At 45.5% G+C, this 18,962-nt stretch overlaps 2 protein-coding genes, 1 non-coding gene and 3 pseudogenes across 3 annotated transcripts; 2 read left to right on the top strand and 4 right to left on the bottom strand.

Annotated features, from left to right (window-relative positions):
* The window catches only part of LOC125524050 (uncharacterized), a 28,338-nt pseudogene extending 25,642 nt beyond the window's left edge, over positions 1-2,696 (bottom strand).
* LOC147958251 (protein FAR1-RELATED SEQUENCE 9-like) lies at positions 22-977 on the bottom strand (annotated as a pseudogene).
* Positions 2,697-7,189: 4,493 nt separating the features above from the next.
* Positions 7,190-8,365, bottom strand: LOC125518411 (F-box protein At5g07610-like). Its single transcript, XM_087536669.1, has one exon. The coding sequence runs from the start codon at positions 8,345-8,347 to the stop codon at positions 7,190-7,192; it is 1,158 nt and encodes a 385-aa protein (XP_087392795.1). The 5' UTR covers positions 8,348-8,365.
* A 182-nt stretch (positions 8,366-8,547) lies between these two features.
* Positions 8,548-10,559, top strand: LOC125518412 (zinc transporter 10-like; annotated as a pseudogene).
* A 3,339-nt stretch (positions 10,560-13,898) lies between these two features.
* Positions 13,899-18,467, top strand: LOC125521066 (protein disulfide isomerase-like 1-5). The gene is made up of 12 exons (XM_048686125.2): positions 13,899-14,717; positions 14,797-14,926; positions 15,057-15,222; positions 15,481-15,599; positions 15,782-15,862; positions 15,961-16,047; positions 16,195-16,266; positions 16,344-16,412; positions 16,663-16,740; positions 16,869-17,003; positions 17,969-18,022; positions 18,113-18,467. The coding sequence occupies exons 1-12, from the start codon at positions 14,218-14,220 to the stop codon at positions 18,260-18,262; spliced, it is 1,641 nt and encodes a 546-aa protein (XP_048542082.1). The 5' UTR covers positions 13,899-14,217; the 3' UTR covers positions 18,263-18,467.
* A 328-nt stretch (positions 18,468-18,795) lies between these two features.
* Positions 18,796-18,946, bottom strand: LOC125526068 (U4 spliceosomal RNA). Its single transcript, XR_007291536.1, has one exon. It is a non-coding gene; the product is annotated as a U4 spliceosomal RNA (small nuclear RNA).
* Between the last annotated feature and the right edge of the window lie 16 nt (positions 18,947-18,962).

The raw sequence follows: 18,962 nt of genomic DNA, 5'->3' as shown, positions 1-18,962 counted from the left end.
TTTTTCGAGACAGGGCGGCTCTCATCTACCTTTGTTGCACCTTTGCTTGACACTTTCCTAGGATCTTTAACCTCAATCATGTTGCCTTCACCATCGTCCACATATTCAACTGCACACTTACTGATGTCATTTGTTTGCTTCAACAAATTTTACTGTAGCAGATCATACTCATGACTCTTAGCTATCACAGCCTTCAAACTCTCCTGTAACTGATCCCACAAAGCAGGGTGTTTGCATGCCGCATGCATAGCTTCAGACGCTAACACACTGACCTGGCTATATTTCATTCTTTCCCCAGCCCCAGTCCAACCAAATCCCAACAGATCGCTTGTGCGCCTCGCGGGCAGTCCCAACCTTGCTTCTTTCGTGAACCGAATAAGAACTAAACACTTTGGTATTTCAGATATGTTCAAGTGCTTCAGTACATGGAATATGTGCTTGCAAGGTAGACCCTTTCGAATCATTCTTCTGCAGCTGCACCTTATAGTTTCTGCGGAATTTACTGGTGTATACTCCACCCAAAAACGGTGCTTCCGGTTATTCTTCCAGGCCACGATGTACTGTTATGATCCGTCTCCCAGCTTAATTTCTACAATCTCCATGCCGTCAATTTTTCTAAGATCATCTTGCAACATATAGAAGTTTGCTGGAGTGAAGATGTGAGAAGCAGCTATCTCAAGTTCCCTCGAGCTAGTAACTGGCACCGGTAAACTCTGTGAGGCCGTGCAGTCATCTCACGCCTCGTTTTCACGGATACGCACAACGGCGTTCTCATAGTGCAAAATCATATCCACCAGGGTCATTTCACCGTCTAGGTGGAGGTGAAGGCATGAGTTCAGGCTTTCACTCCGCTGGTTGCTTTTCATGCCAAGCCAAAACCCCTCTGTTAGATATGCCGCGGCCCACAGTCTCCTCTTCTTATACATCCACCTCAACCATGTTACAGTTTTTTCCGACTGCCATCTTTTGGAAAATGCGTGCCATCTCTCCTCAAACGTTGCCGTGGACGTGTTGTAGTACAGAAGAGTTCGGAACTCCTTCAAGGACTTGTGACTGAGGTGAATCTTCATATTTTTCTCTATGTGAACGTACATATACGGTGCCACACGTCTGGCAAGACTTCGCGAATTGCCTTGATCATCGCAGCATCGGCGTCTGTGATAACACTCTTAGGCATCTTTTGACACATGGACCTCAAAAAAGTCTGCAGAAGCCACACGTATGTCTCCTCGGTCTCGTACGAAACTATGGCACAACCAAAAACAGTGGTCTTCCGGTGATTGTTAAGACCAACAAAAGGTATGAATGGCATACCATAGCGGTTCATCTTGTACGTGCTGTCAAATACAAGCATGTCGCCGAAGTCCTCATAGTCATGATGAGACTGGGAGTCACACCAGAACATCCTATTCAAATGTCCTTCCTTATCTAGCCTGTACTCGAACAAGAAGCTAGGATCCCTCTGTTTCCTACTGGCCATGATGCCTATGGCTGCGGCAGCATCACCTTTTGAAAGCAGCTTCCTCTTCTCCTTGGCGCAAAGGTTGTATATTTTACGCCTGGTAAAACCAATACCGCCGTACCATATATGTTTGCTAATGAAGCAATCCATCATGTCGTGAATTCTAATCCCTGCAGCTCTCATGGACATTATCTCATGCTTCTAATACTCTTTGATTTTTCTATGGGACCAAAAAAAAGGTACCTCGTCCGGTCATGCCAACATATGGCTATGTTTGTCCTCAAAACTTTCAACATACCAAACTCCACGCTTTTGGTCAAGCTTGACGGTCAGGTGCGCTTCGCAAAAGCAGCGTGTCTCGGCTCTGAGCCTACGGCTGTGTCCTTCCTCGGTTAGCAACTTCCCGTCATGTTTCCCTTGTCTTGAAGAAACAAACCGCCTATAACGCATATGACGTGACTCTCTTTTGCTATACCTGACCTTATTCTTTCTAATGCTGAAACCATTATCTCTAGCATAGCTGTTGTAGAAATCATACGCAGCATCGTGAGACGTAAAGGTCATTTCCATTATCTGCATGAACATATCCCTCTTATCATCTGCACTGGCAGTATCTTGGACATTCTTTGCCCCATCATCTTGTGTCACCTACACAATCAAACCACAGCCATGAAAATAGATTTCTATGGTTTAACATTACTTACTTCCATAGAACATTGATTACACACATACCTCACTCATGACGACCGACGACTCGGACTCCCCAGAAGCAGGTGCATCTAATGATTCGTCGTTAAGGCCTGTCTCCGCGTCTAATTCACCGTAATAGTCGTACGCATTATGACATTCGGAAATGAACTGAAAAATACAACACAATACATAATTACTTATCATATAATATTCCAGAAGAAACTCAATTTGCATGCCAACAAAATTTTTCACTTACGTACCTGACTAATGTAATCTTCATTCGAGAGCTCCGAGTTGTTTTCCTGATCATCATCAAGCTCATCGATCTATAAATTTTCAACACAAAGATTTAATGTTGTCGGATGCCACCAAAAAATTACAACATGACAATGCCACTCACATTAAGATCGTCCCATTCGTTCCCATTCTCTGACCGATCTTCACGATCTGAATTTTCATCATCTGACCAATCTTCTATCCAGTCTTTCATCAGTTCTCCAAACTCCATGTCTACCATGATATCAGTTAACTCCTCGTCCGCCATTTCCTACAACCAATAATTTGTATCATCACATGTGCAAACATTATCAATGATGAAATATAAAACACATAGCACACGATCATTGATGTTATCTAAACAACCGCAACCGAGGCCGTTCAGATCTGCCAAACTTAGTAAGGAAGATGGCCACGACACCCATCATGATCACTTTCAATCGCGAGGAACTGCACGATCTCAAAACATAGCTAGATCTGTGATTACCTCTGCCGCCGGATACCTAGGTTAGCCGCCACATCAAATAACGATACTGGTGGTGCGCACAGCCGGCGGCAACCGACGCTATGTGAACCCAGATCACGAGGAGCAGCACTACCGGAACAAGATCCACGATCGCATGCGCCGCCGGGTAGCTAGGTTACCCGCTCCGCTAGGTTAACCACTGCCACTGGCGCGGCGGCAGTTCGTTCGATGTTGCCGCGAGCGAGACTAGAGGGGGGACGCGGGATGCGGTACCTGTGCGGATCGTTGGAGATTCACGACGTTGTCGCGCCTGCTGTCCGACGAGATCGCCGGCGACGAGATAGCCGCTGGTGGAGATCTACTACGTGACTTATGGAGCTGCGTCAATGCTCGCGAGATTGATGGAGCTGCTCGCGTGAATGATTGGATTCGGCAGGTCTTACGTGGACGTGGGGTCGTGTGATGTTTTTTTTTGGACCAGGGTACGGTACGTATACGGTCTGGGTTATACAGGGCTAGACAGGGCTTGGATCTGGGCTGCGGCGGGCTAGGAAAAAAACAAATTCGCAAGGACAAAAATACCCCTCCGAAATTAGGTTAGGGGGGAGCACCGGAGCAGGGCTCGTGGAATGAAGGTTACGGGGCTTGCCCAACTTGAATGCCAATCATATGAACAGTGAATATGATGCAGCAGAAACTTTTCATTCTTTTTGTATATTGCAATTACCAGAATTAGCTTACATGATTGAGCAATGTGTGAACTGAAGCAGCTCGCTGATACTGTTGTTGCTGGACTGCAGATTTATTTGTACACCACAGTTAATTTTGTCGAGATACAGTTTATTCATCTACGTCTTTAATTATAATATTATAGATTTTTCCTGATGACTTGAGCTGCACCATATGTAAAACTTGATAAGAATTTGTGACTTTAGTTGAAACTGCACCATATTAGTACTAAAAAAAGTTCAAATCGGTATTTCACACCATGGATAAAATAATAACTTACTCAATACGTTTATCATTACTATAAATTCAGAAAAATGTCAGGCTGTGATACACTTTCCACAACCATATATGACGCGTGAGATTCCCTTAACCACACGTCTTCCCTTCCGCTGCTGGAATGCAACAATAAATTTCAGTATTTTTCAAAGGGGAATAAATTATTATCAAGCAGATCTCATTTACACCCAACCTCTGCATCAACAAGATGCCTAAAAACATCCAGGATGCACACATCCAAAAAAGAAAATAAAAAAGAGAACAAAAAGAAAAGAAAAAAGACTCCGCCACAGTGATCAATCACCTGCAGTAGCAACACTCTAACCATCACCAAAGACAACACCTGGATTGCAAAGGAGGTTCTTCAAAAGCAATGCCTCCTAGAAGGAAACAAAGTACAAGCTTTGTCATTGCGCGATAAAAAATCTTAGGTTTTCACCGTGGAGAAAGACCGGGTTCTCAAAACAACACCTTCAACAAGGTCACTATGAGGCACAACAATAAAGGACAGACTTTGGGTTCTCGTCCTGAAAATCACGACTCGGTACTTAGAGAAGCACCACCAACAAAGAAGTCTTCCTATGCTGCCGCCCCTACTTGGGGAGGCCACTACTGCAAGTCACGTACCACCAGGCTCATAGGAACTCATGTCCGGTCTGGACGAGAACATATCCCACAAGCCAAGTCTGAAAAACTGCCTATGAAGCAAAGTCTTCATCGCATCCAAGACTCCACTTTCGCCACTTGCAGGTCCTTCAATCACACCATGGCATTCTCCGCATGTGTGATCCCTTAAAAATATTTGTACAAACATGTCCCAAGGTGTCAACAGAGCCAGAGCTTCACGATACCCTAGTGAACCTGGTTATGCTGATGTTGCGGGTGTACATGACCGCCCCCTATCAAATCAGGGTGTCCAAAGAGAGCCATATGCTCCAATATTTATTTTCCTTCGAAGAATAAGTCTGGAACTCACTGATGGCCAGATCAAAGTGGACCGACCGCAAGTAGATCGGTGACTTCGCGCGATGACCATTAGGGCCACCACCTGGTCCTTTCCCTCCATCTAGCTCAAAACCGTCCTGCCACAGCCCACAACAGCCGCCAGAGCAAGATGGACCCAAAGGGACCCGCTTGAGCACAATGCAGGTCCAGGAGACGGCACTGCCGATGGAGCAAAGGAATGGCCATACATCCACTGAGTCGTTGCCATGGGAGCGCACCCCAGGGGGCTCGTCTCCTCGCATCAAGGGCAGCCGCTGCAGGACCAACCGACGGAGAGGAGGCCATGGCCACCACGCCATTGGACTTCCCTCCCCCAAGATGCGGAGGGGACAACCACCAACAACGCATCAGAACAGTGCGGAGCCACCACCGGACGGATGGATCTGGCCCTCGTATCGACGGATTTGTGGCCAAGGAGGCAACAGGAGCACGGCGGGCGGCCTGGAGCTAGAGGTGAGGAGAAGGGGATCCAGGGGGAGTACAGAGTGGGGAGTGGAGGAATCATCCCCGCCGCCGCCAACCGCCGGAGCTTTTCCCGGCGGAGGAGGCGAGAGGGAGGACAGGGAAGGAAGGAGCCCTAGAGCCGGTGGCTGGGAGTGCCTCCCGTGTTGCCCAAGACGCGGGGCTGGGCGGCTGCTACGTGTTATGCTTCTATAATGATGAAAATACATTAAAAAAAACTTCATTTCCTTTAGAAGTTAAACACAATTTCTTACTGTTTCCTTTATCAAAGATATTTTAACAGGTTCGCAATTTTCCATAGAGAAACGTTTCAAAACACTCCCCGTGTATTTCAACTCCCATACGAAGGTTCAAACATGTCTTTCATATGAAAGATAGAAGATAACCAAGCTTTCACTTCCACCAATGACTTCATCATTGCAAAAAGCAAGACCAATATTAAAATATATACAATATAGTGCAAAACAGTTTACACTTACGTTTGTAGATGAACGCGTTTATATCATTGATGTGAATCTTGTTACAAGACCATAAATCCATTTATTGAAATAGCAAACCCTGTCATTATTTCGTTTCCCTAAATTTCATGCCAAAGAGTTCCCACAAAGCATATATCCCTCTGTGTAAAGAGTTGGATATGAAGTTGTAAAATTCTACGGAACAAAACCTTGTATACAAAAATCCACTTACAGCCTATGAGTTTCCAGTTGTTTGAATTTTTTGCTTCCCTCGCTGCTTCCACCCGCAGTTGATATTCATAACTTTAAGCCCTTGTATATGACTTTAACTTTTCTAACACATCTAATTCATTCTATAGTTACACCTGAACTCACAATCTGCAAAGTCTGTTATTTAATACCCAACTGGACCAAAGGCACCAGCAGGTACAAAATCAGGGCGCACGGAGGCTGAAAAACGGAGAGTTCTAATGTAATTATTTGTTATCCTGATAATATATATTATCTGAATATACTGTAGGCGCCTCTGAAGAAGATGGTACCTACCTTTCTGTGTTAAATTAAACGTCAATTCAAATTTCAAAGCGTCCCCGGGCGAAGACCAGAAATTGCAACTAAATACAACAGGAAGTGGATCGGGCAATTTTCTAGATAAAATCAACAAAAGGTTAGTTTCAGACTTTACATCCGACACTCGAACTAAATATGACACACAGTGAATCAAGCAATTTTAATGATGGAATCGACAAAAAAATAGAATCAGACTTATGATGCTTTAGACTCCTGATAGCATCTAATAGAAAATAATAGATGTGCTTTACTAGTGCTGATCATTTCAACATTTACAGGAGCAAAGGAACATAAACTCTCACATGCTCTCTTGTTCACTATATGTCGAAGATAAAAAAAGATGTCACTGCATTGACAAGAGGAAAAGAACATATATTCCTTCCCAACGTTTTACGGTATATGATTACATAGTTTGAATGCACGATAAAATTCAACAACACAGATACAGTAATTGTAAGAGGGCATACACCAACAGCCCAACACAACATTCTAGACAATCACAGACAGCAATCATGGTATAATTAAAACTGTAGCTCCATAAAATTAATAGCAAAGGATGTTGCACCTATGCTGCTACCAACCATAAACACATATATGTTTACATAAGAGGCACTACTAAGTTAACTGGAACAGGTAGCCCCATAAAGTGAGGTTACACTGTACACTCGAGACCAAAGGAGAAGTAACACAACATGAGGAAGATCTAACCAAATAGCTGCCGATATTTCTTGGGACCTATAATTCAACATTATCTGAAAGGATCAACAATGGAGCAGTGATATGCGAGCCAGATTATCAGTGCCAATCTGCCAATTCCTCTGAGTACAAGGGAACATAAGGAAGGTAGGGTAGCACGGAATCATGTCCAAGATAGTCGATGCGCTGCACTTTCCCACTATCCATTTCGTAAGACATGAGTCTTTTGTGATGCCCATAAACAAAGAAAATCATGTTTCGTTGCGGGTGGAGGGCGACAATATGATACTTGCTTCCCAGATGGGCATACTTCACTCGAAGTAGATGAATATATCTGACACTGTGCTTCAAGACCCACACTTGACTGTCATAGTCCTCAAGAACCCAGATCGATAGTTTATACTTATCATGTTGATCAGTATTCGCTAAATACAAACGCCCTTGAGACAGATCAATGAACCCATAAGCAGGATCTATTGTAGGGGCATCCGGATCATCTGGCATAGGAATAACCCTCCAAGTAGTTCCCTCCACATCCACTGCCACCACCGCATCCTCGGCGGCGATCAAATGCAGACAACCATTGACAAATGCACTTTTAGAATCATGCGCTATCCTAGTTGGGAAGCCCCAACCGCTGTCCTTGTGACTCCAGGCCCCGGTTTCGGACGAGTAGATCTCAACCCCTTTGACGTGTCCATCACTCTCGTAATCATCACCGTCAGGATACCCAGCTATTTCGTGCTCCAGGAAGTGAAACACATGAAAGTGCGAGGAGACAACCGGGTCGAACCCCAAGCGAGCTGTGTGCCACATGCTGAAGAAGCCGGGCAAGACGACCCACTTCTCCGTGGCAGGATTGCACACGACGTAATCAAATTCCCATGAATCAGCGGTCTCGAAGCGGCGGCAGAGGAGTAGGCCGTTGCAGCTGTCCAGAAGGTGGAAGTGATCACAGCCAGGCAGGAAGGGGAGGGAAGGGCGGATACGAGGGCGGCCTCCCGCCGAGACACGGGCGAAATTGCGAACTAGGTAATGGCGCTCGTAGAGGAAGCCGGCGAGTTCTTGAAGATGGTACTGCGGCAGCACCTTGCGGTTGTCGGGGTGGGAGATGATGCCGCGCCACTGCTTGGAGACGCACTTGAAGCGGCACAACGATCTGTACGGCACACGCGACAGGATCTCGACGAGGAGGTCTTCGGTGAGGCTGTCCGCTGGCTTCCGCCGCTTACAGATGACCTTGGGGCCGTCCGCCATCGCCGTGGGGAGAGGAGGCGGCCAATCTGCGAACGGGGGTGGAGGAGGAGATTGCATCGCCATCGGTGAGGGAAGCAGCAGGGAGGAAGAGATGAATCTACAGCGAACGCAGCGTACGTACCAGCAGCGAGGCGAGTAATTGCGAGGCAGTCCGTCCCCTCCGGCGAGGTTTTGAGTGCGCGACGAGGGGGCGACGAGCGATGTGTTGGCTTTTATCTGCGTCGTAAGAGCGTCTCCAACGGGAGTACGGGACTCTCAAATCGGCCTCAAACACGGTCCTACGGCCCTTCTTGAACCGCCTCTATTCCTTTCTATATAGTGCGGATAACCTTAAATTTGGTCTAAATATGAAGCCGATATAGGGCTGTCCGAACATATCTGCCATGCTGACCCTGACAGGCCTCGCCACCGGGGTTCGTGCACATGCTGCACGACGCTGAGCAGAAGTTGTCCAACCCGTGCCTCCCGACCACGCCCTGGCGCCGGTTCCCCTTCCCGGGCTTCATCGGCATGCTTGCTGCCCTGGGGACCCTCATCATGGAGTTCATCAGCACCTGCTTCTACGAGCCCAGGCACGGCGAGGAGGCTGCTGCCGCGGCCAAAGCCGGGCATGACGACACGACGGCGCTGCTCGAGGACGGCTCTCTCGCAGGGACCACTGCCGCCGCGATGAGCGGCGACGACGAAAAGCACGACGCCATGCACATAGTAGGGATGCGCGCACGCGGCGGCGCACCAGCATAGCCATGCACATGGCCATGACGTGTGTGATGGAGAAGCCGTGTATGACGCCCACGCCCACGCCCATGGGAGCGAGGAGAGGCCGTGCCAAGCTCGTTATGTGGTTGTCTCGCAGGCACGGACAGTTTGTACATGGTAAAAAACGCATGCATGTCACATCTTGTATGCAAATCAAAATTTCAGAATTCAATAATATTGTAAAGTCAATCTCCCAAAGAAATTCAGTTATCCCAAAGAATTTGCATAATCGTTGTATTATTGCAATGGAGCAATTTGCATGTTGATGTTGAATAAGACATCCTTGAAGCAGTGAAGATGATTCATATTGGAGATATGAATAGATCAAAATATGCTTTTCCAATAGAGGAGATCAAAGCTAGTTTGATCGAGCATAATTCTTGTATTACTCATATTGTGCGCAGCAAAAATAATGCTAGTCACTTTTTGGCAAATTTTGGACGATCACAATGCCGAACTGTTGTGTGGCTTGGATCAGGTCCTGATGAACTCCTCGACATTGCCGGTCATGATTGTAACCCTGGATAGTTTTGAGTAATACAAGTATTATCCTGCAAAAGAAAAATTCTACCTTCCTATGCAGGTTATATATATAGCAATGTATAAACACACAGTACACATGCTTAGTCTCTTATGTTTGAATTCTGGCCAGTGAATTTCCTTTGCTTTATCTGAAATGCGCTATCTTGATAGATGATTTGAGTTTGGAAATCTGCAACGTATATGCTAAATAGTGATTTCCTATATTGTTAGCAAGATTCTGGAAATGGGGATTGTATCACATTCGGTGATCATCGGGCTTTCTTTGGGCGTTTCACAGAGCCCGCATGTATCATTAAACCTCTTGTTCTTCATGTCAATGTATGGTTTTTGGGTGGTTTCCTTTATTAACCGGGCCAACTCACTTCTTCTTAATGCAATGCGGGAGCTCCCCGCTCTCTGACAAGGTTCCGTAAAAAAAACCTCTTGTTGCTGCTCTCTCCTTCCACCAGTTCTTCGAGGGTTTTGCCTTGGGTGGCTGCATTTCTGAGTTAATTGTCCGCTTCATTTCTGCTTTATGGTCAGCAGTTCCTCACTTGAAGTTGGCACTCATGAACCCTTCATGTCAATTGCATCAATTCATTACATTTTGCATAAACAAATGCAGGCTCAGTTCAAGAATTTCATTGCACTCCTGATGGCTTTCTTCTTTGCTATCACAACACCTGTTGGGATCGCCGTGGGAGCGGGGATCGCTTTGTTCTACAACGCCAACAGCCCCAGGGCATTGGTCGTGGAGGGTATTCTTGATTCAATGTCATCCGGAATACTGATATATATGGCTTTAGTGGATCTCATTGCTGCTGATTTCCTTAGCCGGAGGATGAGCTGCAACCCGAAGCTGCAAGTGTGCTCATATGTTGCCTTGTTTTTTGGGGCTATTGCCATGTCAACACTTGCTATCTGGGCTTAGTGAGTATTCTTGAAGAAAGGTGGCTTGGGACAAGCTAATTGACGTTCAATGCACTAGGATTTTTCCCTAGCTGCAAGTAATTCTGTAATTGAGTACAGGAATATACACGAGGCCTTTTATTTCTCTGCCCATTCTTCTGTTCGTTCTTCTCATGATGGTGGACCGTGTGAGTTCTCATTGTGGTGGTAGAGAATTGAGGCGTGTCTATTAATACAAGGAGTTTTTGAGTCTGACCAGTCTTTGTAGATGTACATTTGATTCTCAGTGTTAGATAAGAGGACTGGTCTATCCCCAGGTATAATCTTGCATATATATCAATGTGGATCTCCCGAACGCTGCTTCAACTGTTTGACTCCAATGGCAGGTGTTGTTTGAAACGAGGATGGTTGATATTGTAATGCCTTATGTTTAACATGTTTCGCGTGTTAACTTTGTCAGAGAGGAGTAGCCAACCGAAGACCTATATTCTGAGAATGCTTTTGGATTTCCAGAGCCATTTGTATGCCTCATGCACTATGGTAATAACCCACTATGCCGATGGCTTTTTCTATACGCCAGCAGCAATGACCAAGTTGGTGGGTTTGCAATTCACTATGCAATACAAGAAAGGAGTGGAAAATTCAGCAGCCGATGCTTTATCTAGAGTTGCCCATCTATTTCAAGTTCAGAATGTGTCTACCAGTAAACCAGTTATGGTGCAGGAAATACTGAATTCCTACTTAGTAGATCCTGTGGCTTCTACAATGCTGCAAAAACTAGCTGTAGACCCAAATGCTAGTCCTGGATTTCAGTTGCAAGAAGGTATGATTAAACAAGATCACATGATTTGGGTAGGAGCCAACACAGGTCTCCAAACCAAATTGATACAAGCTTTTCACTCAAGCCCTGTTGGGGGACATTCTAGAATTCTACCAACATATCACAGAGTGAAGCAACTGTTCAGTTGGCAGGGAATGAAAGTGGCTGTGGAAAACTTTGTTAAGCAATGTGCCACTTGCCAACAAGCAAAACATGAACTCTGCAAAAAAAAAACCTGGATTACTACAGCCTCTATGTGTACCTGACAGCCCATGGCAAGAAATCAGCATGGATTTTATTGAAGGGTTGCCCAAGTCAGAAGGGTACAGTGCCATATTGGTGGTGGTCGATCGTTTCACTAAAGTGAGTCACTTTCTTCCTTTAAAGCATCCGTTCACAGCTGCGTCTGTGGCCAAAGTTTTCTTGAACAACATCATCAGATTGCACGGTCTTCCTCTGGCTATCGTTTCAGACAGAGATAGGATTTTTACTAGCTCCTTTTGGAAAGAGCTGTTCATGTGTGGGGACTGAGTTGCAGATGAGCACGGCTTATCACCCACAAACTGACGGTCAAACGGAGCGAGTCAACCAGTGCCTCGAAATGTACCTTCGCTGTGCAATTCATGATTCTCCAAAGAAGTGGGCAACTTGGCTACCACAAGCTGAATTTGGGTACAACTCTTCATATCACTCCTCTTTGGGCTGTACACCCTACCAGGCGCTCTTCGGCCATGCTCCCAATATGGGCCAATTGTTGGGACATACTACCTCTCAAAACTCCGATGCAAACACATGGCTGGCAACTCACACTAAGCACAATGCTGCTCTGAAGGAGCATCTGACAAGAGCTCAATGCAAGTACAGTCATTTTGCAGATCGGAAGCGATCTGAAAGGGAGTTTGCAGTAGGAGAAATGGTCTACTTAAGGTTGCAACCTTATGCTCAATCAACTGTGGTAAATCGTCCTTGTCACAAGCTGGCTCTCAAGTACTTTGGTACATACAAAAATTTGGAGAAAGTGGGAAATGCAGCATATCTCCTGGAGCTACCAAGAGGGAGCCAGGTGCATCCGGTCTTCCATGTCTCCCAGTTGAAGGGACATGTGCCAGATCACACCCCAATGTTCGCCACGTTGCCAGTGCTGGTGGATCTGTCAGCACCAGGAGTGGTACCGGAGGAAATTCTTGATCGACGTATGGTCAAGAAGGGCAATGCAGCATATCTGCAGATTTTGGTGAAATGGGTGACGATTTCAGCTTCATCAACGACCTGGGAGGATTACGAGGTGCTCAAGGCACGATACCCGAGCGCACCAGCTTGGGGACAAGCTAGTTCTTCAGGGGCGGGTACTGTAAGCAGTGCGGCGCAGGCGATCGAGGGAACCAAGACGTAGGGCGGGAGAAAGAACATTTGAAGCAGCTAGTAGTTGGGCCAGCGAGTAGAGTGTGTGGGGTGTGGGGCGTGGGCCTTGTAATGGGTTCGCCTTATATAAGCGAACGGGTGCGCTGTGTGACGGCAAGTTTGAATTGAGAATATTCTGAACCTCATTCTATCTTATCTCCTTCTTCTACCTGCCGCATCTCCCTTGCTCTGCTCCCCTCCCCTACGCCGTCGTCGATCCCCGTCCGCCCTAGGGTGTGACAACCGACAACCTGATATAAATCTTAGCAATCGTCATTAGTTTCACTAACCATGTCGTCATCACGCCAAAATCCCATTTAGAAAAAAACACACTTTCATTCGCTGAGGTATGGAGCTACGCTGCTCCGGAGCAATGCTACTAACATGATGAGGAATTGTGCAGCAATCCAGAAGGGCACCGACGCCAAACACGGGTAATAGTTCTCCGCATGCTATTGGAGTTGTTCCTACTGCGTGTGGTTCTGCTTGAAGGCTCTTATTGTGCTGGACATTTGATGTTGTCTTTTGGCCATGCTATAGTCTGAACACTATGAGGTTTATCTTATCTCCGGTAGGTTAGTTTTTGTTGTGCAATCAGGTTTTCGTCCCATGATGCGTATGTCGATTGCGAGCACGTAGAGTGGGTTTACTGATAGTAATTTGAACCCGCTTCTTTTCGTTCTTACTTTCTGTAATATCTTGCTCGATTTGGACAACTTATATTTCCATTATGCTTTGTAACAAAAAGGGGTTTATGCTTAGTTCAAGAAGTAAAAACTCGATCCCTTCCCCCAACCCCCCGTACTAGCCGGCCGCTTTCGTCCCCTCCTCCGACGATATCTTGGCTCACCCTCGTCGGCTCGAGCTTAGGGCCGCACCGCTCTCACCCTCCCTCCAAATCGATTGAAATATAACCTTTTGTTTCCAGTTAACGAAGGAATAGCAAATGCGAAGAAATATTTCTACTGAATTTGAATCCAGCAAAACTCCTCCAATTATTTTTGATCCGGACAAAAAAAAAGGCCTTTGACCTCGTTAGAGAAGCCAAGGAGAGCTGACCTTCCTTCGCCCATCACATGCAAACGCAGCTCCACCGGCTTAGCTTAGCTTAACCACCAATCACGCGGTCGCGATCCCAACCCCATGTGCTCCCGTCCCGTCTCGCCGACACGGCCCCGCTCGCCGGCCGCCCTCACCGACAGGCGGCCCCGCCGTCCACCCGGCCCCACCCGCCAGTCTCGCCCGCGCCTGCCCGTCACCGCCGCGGCGCAGCGGCGTGCGCTCGTCATTGCCGTTTGAACACTCGAGCTCGCTCGCCAGTCGCCATTAGCACCACCACTAGTAATAGCGCGCCGCGGCCCCTCCCATTCCCCACACGCACTCCGATCTCCTCTCCCCGTGGCGTCGTCGTGCGCGCGGGATTCCCTCATCTCCTAGATCTCGGCGGAGGACGGACGCGATGAGGGCGATGCGGCTCCTCGCGGCGGCGGCGCTCCTCGCCGCGCTGCTCGCGGTGTCCGCGGCGGCAGGCGCGGCGGCGAAGCTCGATCTGGACGACGTGGACGACTCGGAGGTGCTGGAGGCGCTGCTGGCCGTGGACGACGAGGAGGAGGACGCGACGCCGCCGGGCGCGGGCGGGGGCGGGGGCGCGGAGGCGGTGCGGCGGACGCAGTCCATGGTGCTGGTGCTCGACAACGACAACGCGGCGCGCGCCGTGCGGGACCACCCGGAGCTGCTGCTCCTCGGCTACGCGCCCTGGTGCGAGCGCAGCGCCAAGCTCATGCCGCGCTTCGCCGAGGCCGCCGCGGCGCTGCGCGCCATGGGGAGCGCCGTCGCCTTCGCCAAGCTCGACGGGGAGCGGTTCCCCAAGGCCGCCTCCACCGTCGGGGTCAACGGCTTCCCCTCCGTGCTCCTCTTCGTCAACGGCACCGAGCACGCCTACACCGGCCTCCACACCAAGTGAGCAGGCTGGCTGCTCAGCTGCCTTTGATCTGCTCGACGAATTGACTAATAAGGCTTTTGTCTCTCCTGTTGACAGGGACGCGATAGTTACTTGGGTTAGAAAGAAGACCGGCACGCCAGTAATTAGGATTGAGTCGAAGGATTCAGCTGAGGAACTTCTTAAGAAGGGCCAGACATTTGCTCTTGGCTTATTCAAGAATTACGAGGTATGCGAAATGCTTGATAAAGATGTTTAATTTGCAGGTTATGCTTTGCTCTCTGGATAAAAACTTGAGGATGACGTTATACATTTGCTCAATTTTGTTGACATTGTTTATTCATATCCATTTTTGTCAGGGAGCTGACCACGGAGAATTTGTGAAGGCAGCGACTGCTGAAAATGAGGTTCAATTTGTAGAAACCAGTGATAGGAATGTGGCCAAGATTCTTTTTCCAGGGATTGCATCTGAAGAACAATTCCTGGGCCTTGTGAAAAGCGAACCAGAGAAGTTTGAAAAGTTCGGTAAGTATCTTTTATGCAGATGTTCTATTTTTTTCCTTATTTGCATGGCCTTGCATGCCATGATTTGATGAGTAACTTATTAATCGGAATCCTTACTCATTATTGAAAGATGCTATCAAAAAGAAAGATAATGCTGGGTTAAGCTTCAATGCCAGTTGCTCATGCTTATCATCCATTTCGTGTACAATATAGTTATTGTAAGTGTAACAGTCATAAATTTATGATTTGTCCAATAACTCATGTAATTCCATTTTCCAGATGGAGCATTTGAAGAAAAGGAGATATTGCAGTTTGTGGAGCTTAACAAGTTCCCACTAATTACTGTATTCACTGATTTAAACTCAGCTAAAGTCTATTCAAGCCCAATTAAGTTGCAGGTTAGTCTATCCCAGCCTTTCTAAATATTAACAAGGGCACCTTGGATATACATCACATTCTTCCCTAGTGGATTGAACTATGTAATAAGCCTTATAACTGTAAAGTGATCGTAGGAAATTATAAATGTACTCTTGGTCTTTTGCATGGTTAATTTGATTTAGTTTCTGCAAATTCGTTCTAGGTCTTCACCTTCGCAGAGGCTTATGATTTTGAAGATCTTGAATCTATTGTTCAAGAGGTGGCCAGAGGATTTAAGACAAAGGTGCTCAGTTTTGATATAAATAGATAGCTGCCGTCTGCTCTGTCCATTTTCGTCATATCATGCAAATGACTGAAACAGTTCTCTCTCTGGCACTGCAGATAATGTTTATATATGTGGACACTGCTGAAGAAAACCTTGCAAAACCATTCCTGACTCTTTATGGCCTTGAAGGAGATAAACCTACTGTACGTTCAAAGTATTATGAATCTCATTTTCCATATTATATATCTTTTTCCAGTAGATGCAGGTGTGCACATGTGTGCATTATGGTGGGGGTTGTTTCCGTATTGTTTAACGATATAGCCTGTTGCTAAAACTATAAAGTTTACCAGGTTACAGCATTTGATACGAGCAAAGGTACTAAATATGTGTTGGAGGCAGATATTAACACGAAGAACCTAAAGGTAGTGCGTTGTTTATTTGATTTTATGATATGTTACTTGAAGCAAATTGATTTATTAGATCATGCACTGAATAACAGGAGTTCTCCTTAAGCCTTTTGGATGGTACACTCCCTCCATACTTCCGCTCAGAACCAGTACCACAAGAAGTAAGCTTTAATTTTGTCAAGTTTTGAATCTTGCAAGTTAATGTGTCAGTATTCAAAGTCCCTAAGCAGTCTAACTCAAATACAACTCATGTTAAGATGTGAGCAACATATGAACTTGTTACTCCTGACATGCATACTCAGTTTTTGCTCTTAATAAGATCTGTTAACATATAGGGAATGCTGTGAAGTTTTTGTAATTAGTTTCCTGGCATGTCTACTTAGCCTTTGACCCCCACCCACCATTTTGCAGAAGGGACTTGTTGAAAAGGTTGTTGGACGTACATTTGATTCTTCTGTCCTGCGAAGCCCTCACAATGTTCTCCTCGAGGTATTTGATCTTACTCATAGTTATTTATCTGTAATTTTGTATACTCCAATACTCACGATTCATCATTTTTCAAACTATTTTTATTTCTATCCAAGATCTCACACCCCTTTTTACATTGAAAACCATAGGCTCATGCACCTTGGTGTGTTGACTGTGAAGCCATCAGTAAAAACATTGAGAAGTTGGCCAAGCATTTCAGTGGTTTGGACAATCTTAAATTTGCACGCATTGATGCTTCGGTGAATGAACATCCAAAATTGCAGGTAATTCGATCCTTTTGCTGTACCATCACATATGCCCACAACATAGAGATCAAATACTTTCAACCTTGTACCACAGTCATGCCATCCATTAAATTATACTTACCTATGTAGCAAAATATAAGACGTTTTTGTAGGCTAAACTAGTCTACAAAAAAGTCTTATATTTGATACAGAGGTGGTAGTTCTCATTGAAGTATTGGGATTATGTGCTATTAGTTACTATATAAGTGCCTTGAGAAAAGAAAATCATATGAAAGAGATTACTTTCGATACGTTCACGTTATCTGTTGGATTGCTGATTTAATTAACTATTGTTGGAATTATGTCCATTGAATTACCACACTAAGTGTTTTTTAGACAATTTGTGAAACTTTAAATTAGATTGCTCTAAAAAGTAATAACTGTTTTTATGAATTTATAAGCTTTGGACCGTGCATAGTTACATCCATGAAATTTATAACTAAGCCCATAACAATGTGTGCATAACACATGAACATTGACATATATGAGGGTGAGTTTGTTTGTTGTTTACTGTGAATGTAAAATATTGATGTGGAGTTTGTTTGTTGTTTCCCGCAAAAAAAAACACAGTTGTTGTTCACTGCAAATGTTGCCATGCATGGACTTTCAAAGATAGTTCTGTGGATAAAGAATAAGCAGAAAAATGACTTCCTATATGTTTAAGATGAGGTTCTGGTGGAATTGCTGCCACTTATGACTGGCTAACAGCTATATAAGGAAGAAAAGCTTAATAAGTGGCATAAATGAATGGGTGATAACTAGGATGTTTATTAAAGTTAAATTTGTGAAAAGAGATCTGAAGGTTTCTAGCTCCTTTGCATTTGAATGCTGGAACCTGGAAGCATAGTTTTTTGCCATTCTGCTGAATGAATTGATCTAATAAACCCGTAATGACCCATCAAAGATATAACTTTAGCTTACAGTTTCCCCATGGTTTCTTACAGGTAAACAATTACCCCACACTCTTGCTTTATCCTGCTGAAGACAAGACCAACCCGGTACGTCTGCTGAAACAAATGCAAAGACGCCATAAGTTACCCTTCGCCATGTGTTAGTGATATATTGTTGCTCTCCTTTTGGAAATGCAGATCAAACTTTCAAAGAAATTAAGCCTGAAAGACATGGCGAGATTCATCAAGGAGAAGCTGCAGATTTCGGACGTCGAAATTAAGGAGAAGCTCCAAACTCCTAACATTGAAACAGTAGCTGCCGCTGACAATGTCAAGGATGAGCTATAGTTGATTGCTCGTTCAAGCATGCTGGCCGCGTTGAAGGAAAATGACCATGGAGTGGCCTTATAGAGAAGGAAATAGAGTAGGGGTTGGTCACGGTTACGCAGTAGACATCTAAAATCAAACATATATGATGATGTACCACATGTTGATGTACCACATAGCTTGTTCATGTATTATATAATGAAAATAATAAAGTCAGTAACTCTAATATCGGATGTTGCATGAGTATCAAAGCTCAAGCAGGTTGGGTATGTTACATGAGAATGATCCCAATTTATTTTGCAGTACTATCTATTGGTTAGAAAATGTGTGTGAGTTTGGCTTCAAAGTTCCACTGCATTAGTTTCTTTGGATGCAAAATTTTGGAATTCGTAAGTTAGTTTGCCGCAAAATTTTTTGAAGGTACATAAGAGCAAAAGTTGCAGACCAGGACGAAATGAAGGCAAATAGAACAAAGCTCAAGTGCAGGCCAGATTTTGGTTTAGTTCTACAGGCTCAAGAACAAAATCAGGCCCAATTTTGAATTAGATTTGTAGGGCTTTCCCCTCTCCGAAGAGAGGGAGCCCTTCCAGAAATTCTCAGTGGCCCATGAGGGCCAAAGAGGGGGTTTGGAAATAGTTTTCAACCAGCAATTGACGCGCCTCGGTATAACCTCACTAGCTGCGTCATTGCCCCAAGCGCAAAGATGCCTTCTCCCGTCCGC

Source organism: Triticum urartu, chromosome 7A, assembly GCF_056163025.1.
Source record: "Triticum urartu cultivar PI428250 chromosome 7A, HENAU_Tu73, whole genome shotgun sequence".
Lineage (NCBI taxonomy): Eukaryota > Viridiplantae > Streptophyta > Magnoliopsida > Poales > Poaceae > Triticum > Triticum urartu.
Note: the sequence above shows the minus strand (reverse complement) of the source record. Positions and strands in the feature narration are given on the sequence as shown.

Bases quoted from the DNA above. Each gene is read 5' to 3' on its own strand.
- LOC125518411 (XM_087536669.1), bottom strand. From the start codon at position 8,347: ATGGCGGACGGCCCCAAGGTCATCTGTAAGCGGCGGAAGCCAGCGGAC.
- LOC125521066 (XM_048686125.2), top strand. From the start codon at position 14,218: ATGAGGGCGATGCGGCTCCTCGCGGCGGCGGCGCTCCTCGCCGCGCTG. The intron at 16,048-16,194 runs GTACGTTCAAAG...AAAGTTTACCAG, and splicing joins TTGAAGGAGATAAACCTACT to GTTACAGCATTTGATACGAG. The intron at 16,413-16,662 runs GTAAGCTTTAAT...ACCATTTTGCAG, and splicing joins CAGAACCAGTACCACAAGAA to AAGGGACTTGTTGAAAAGGT.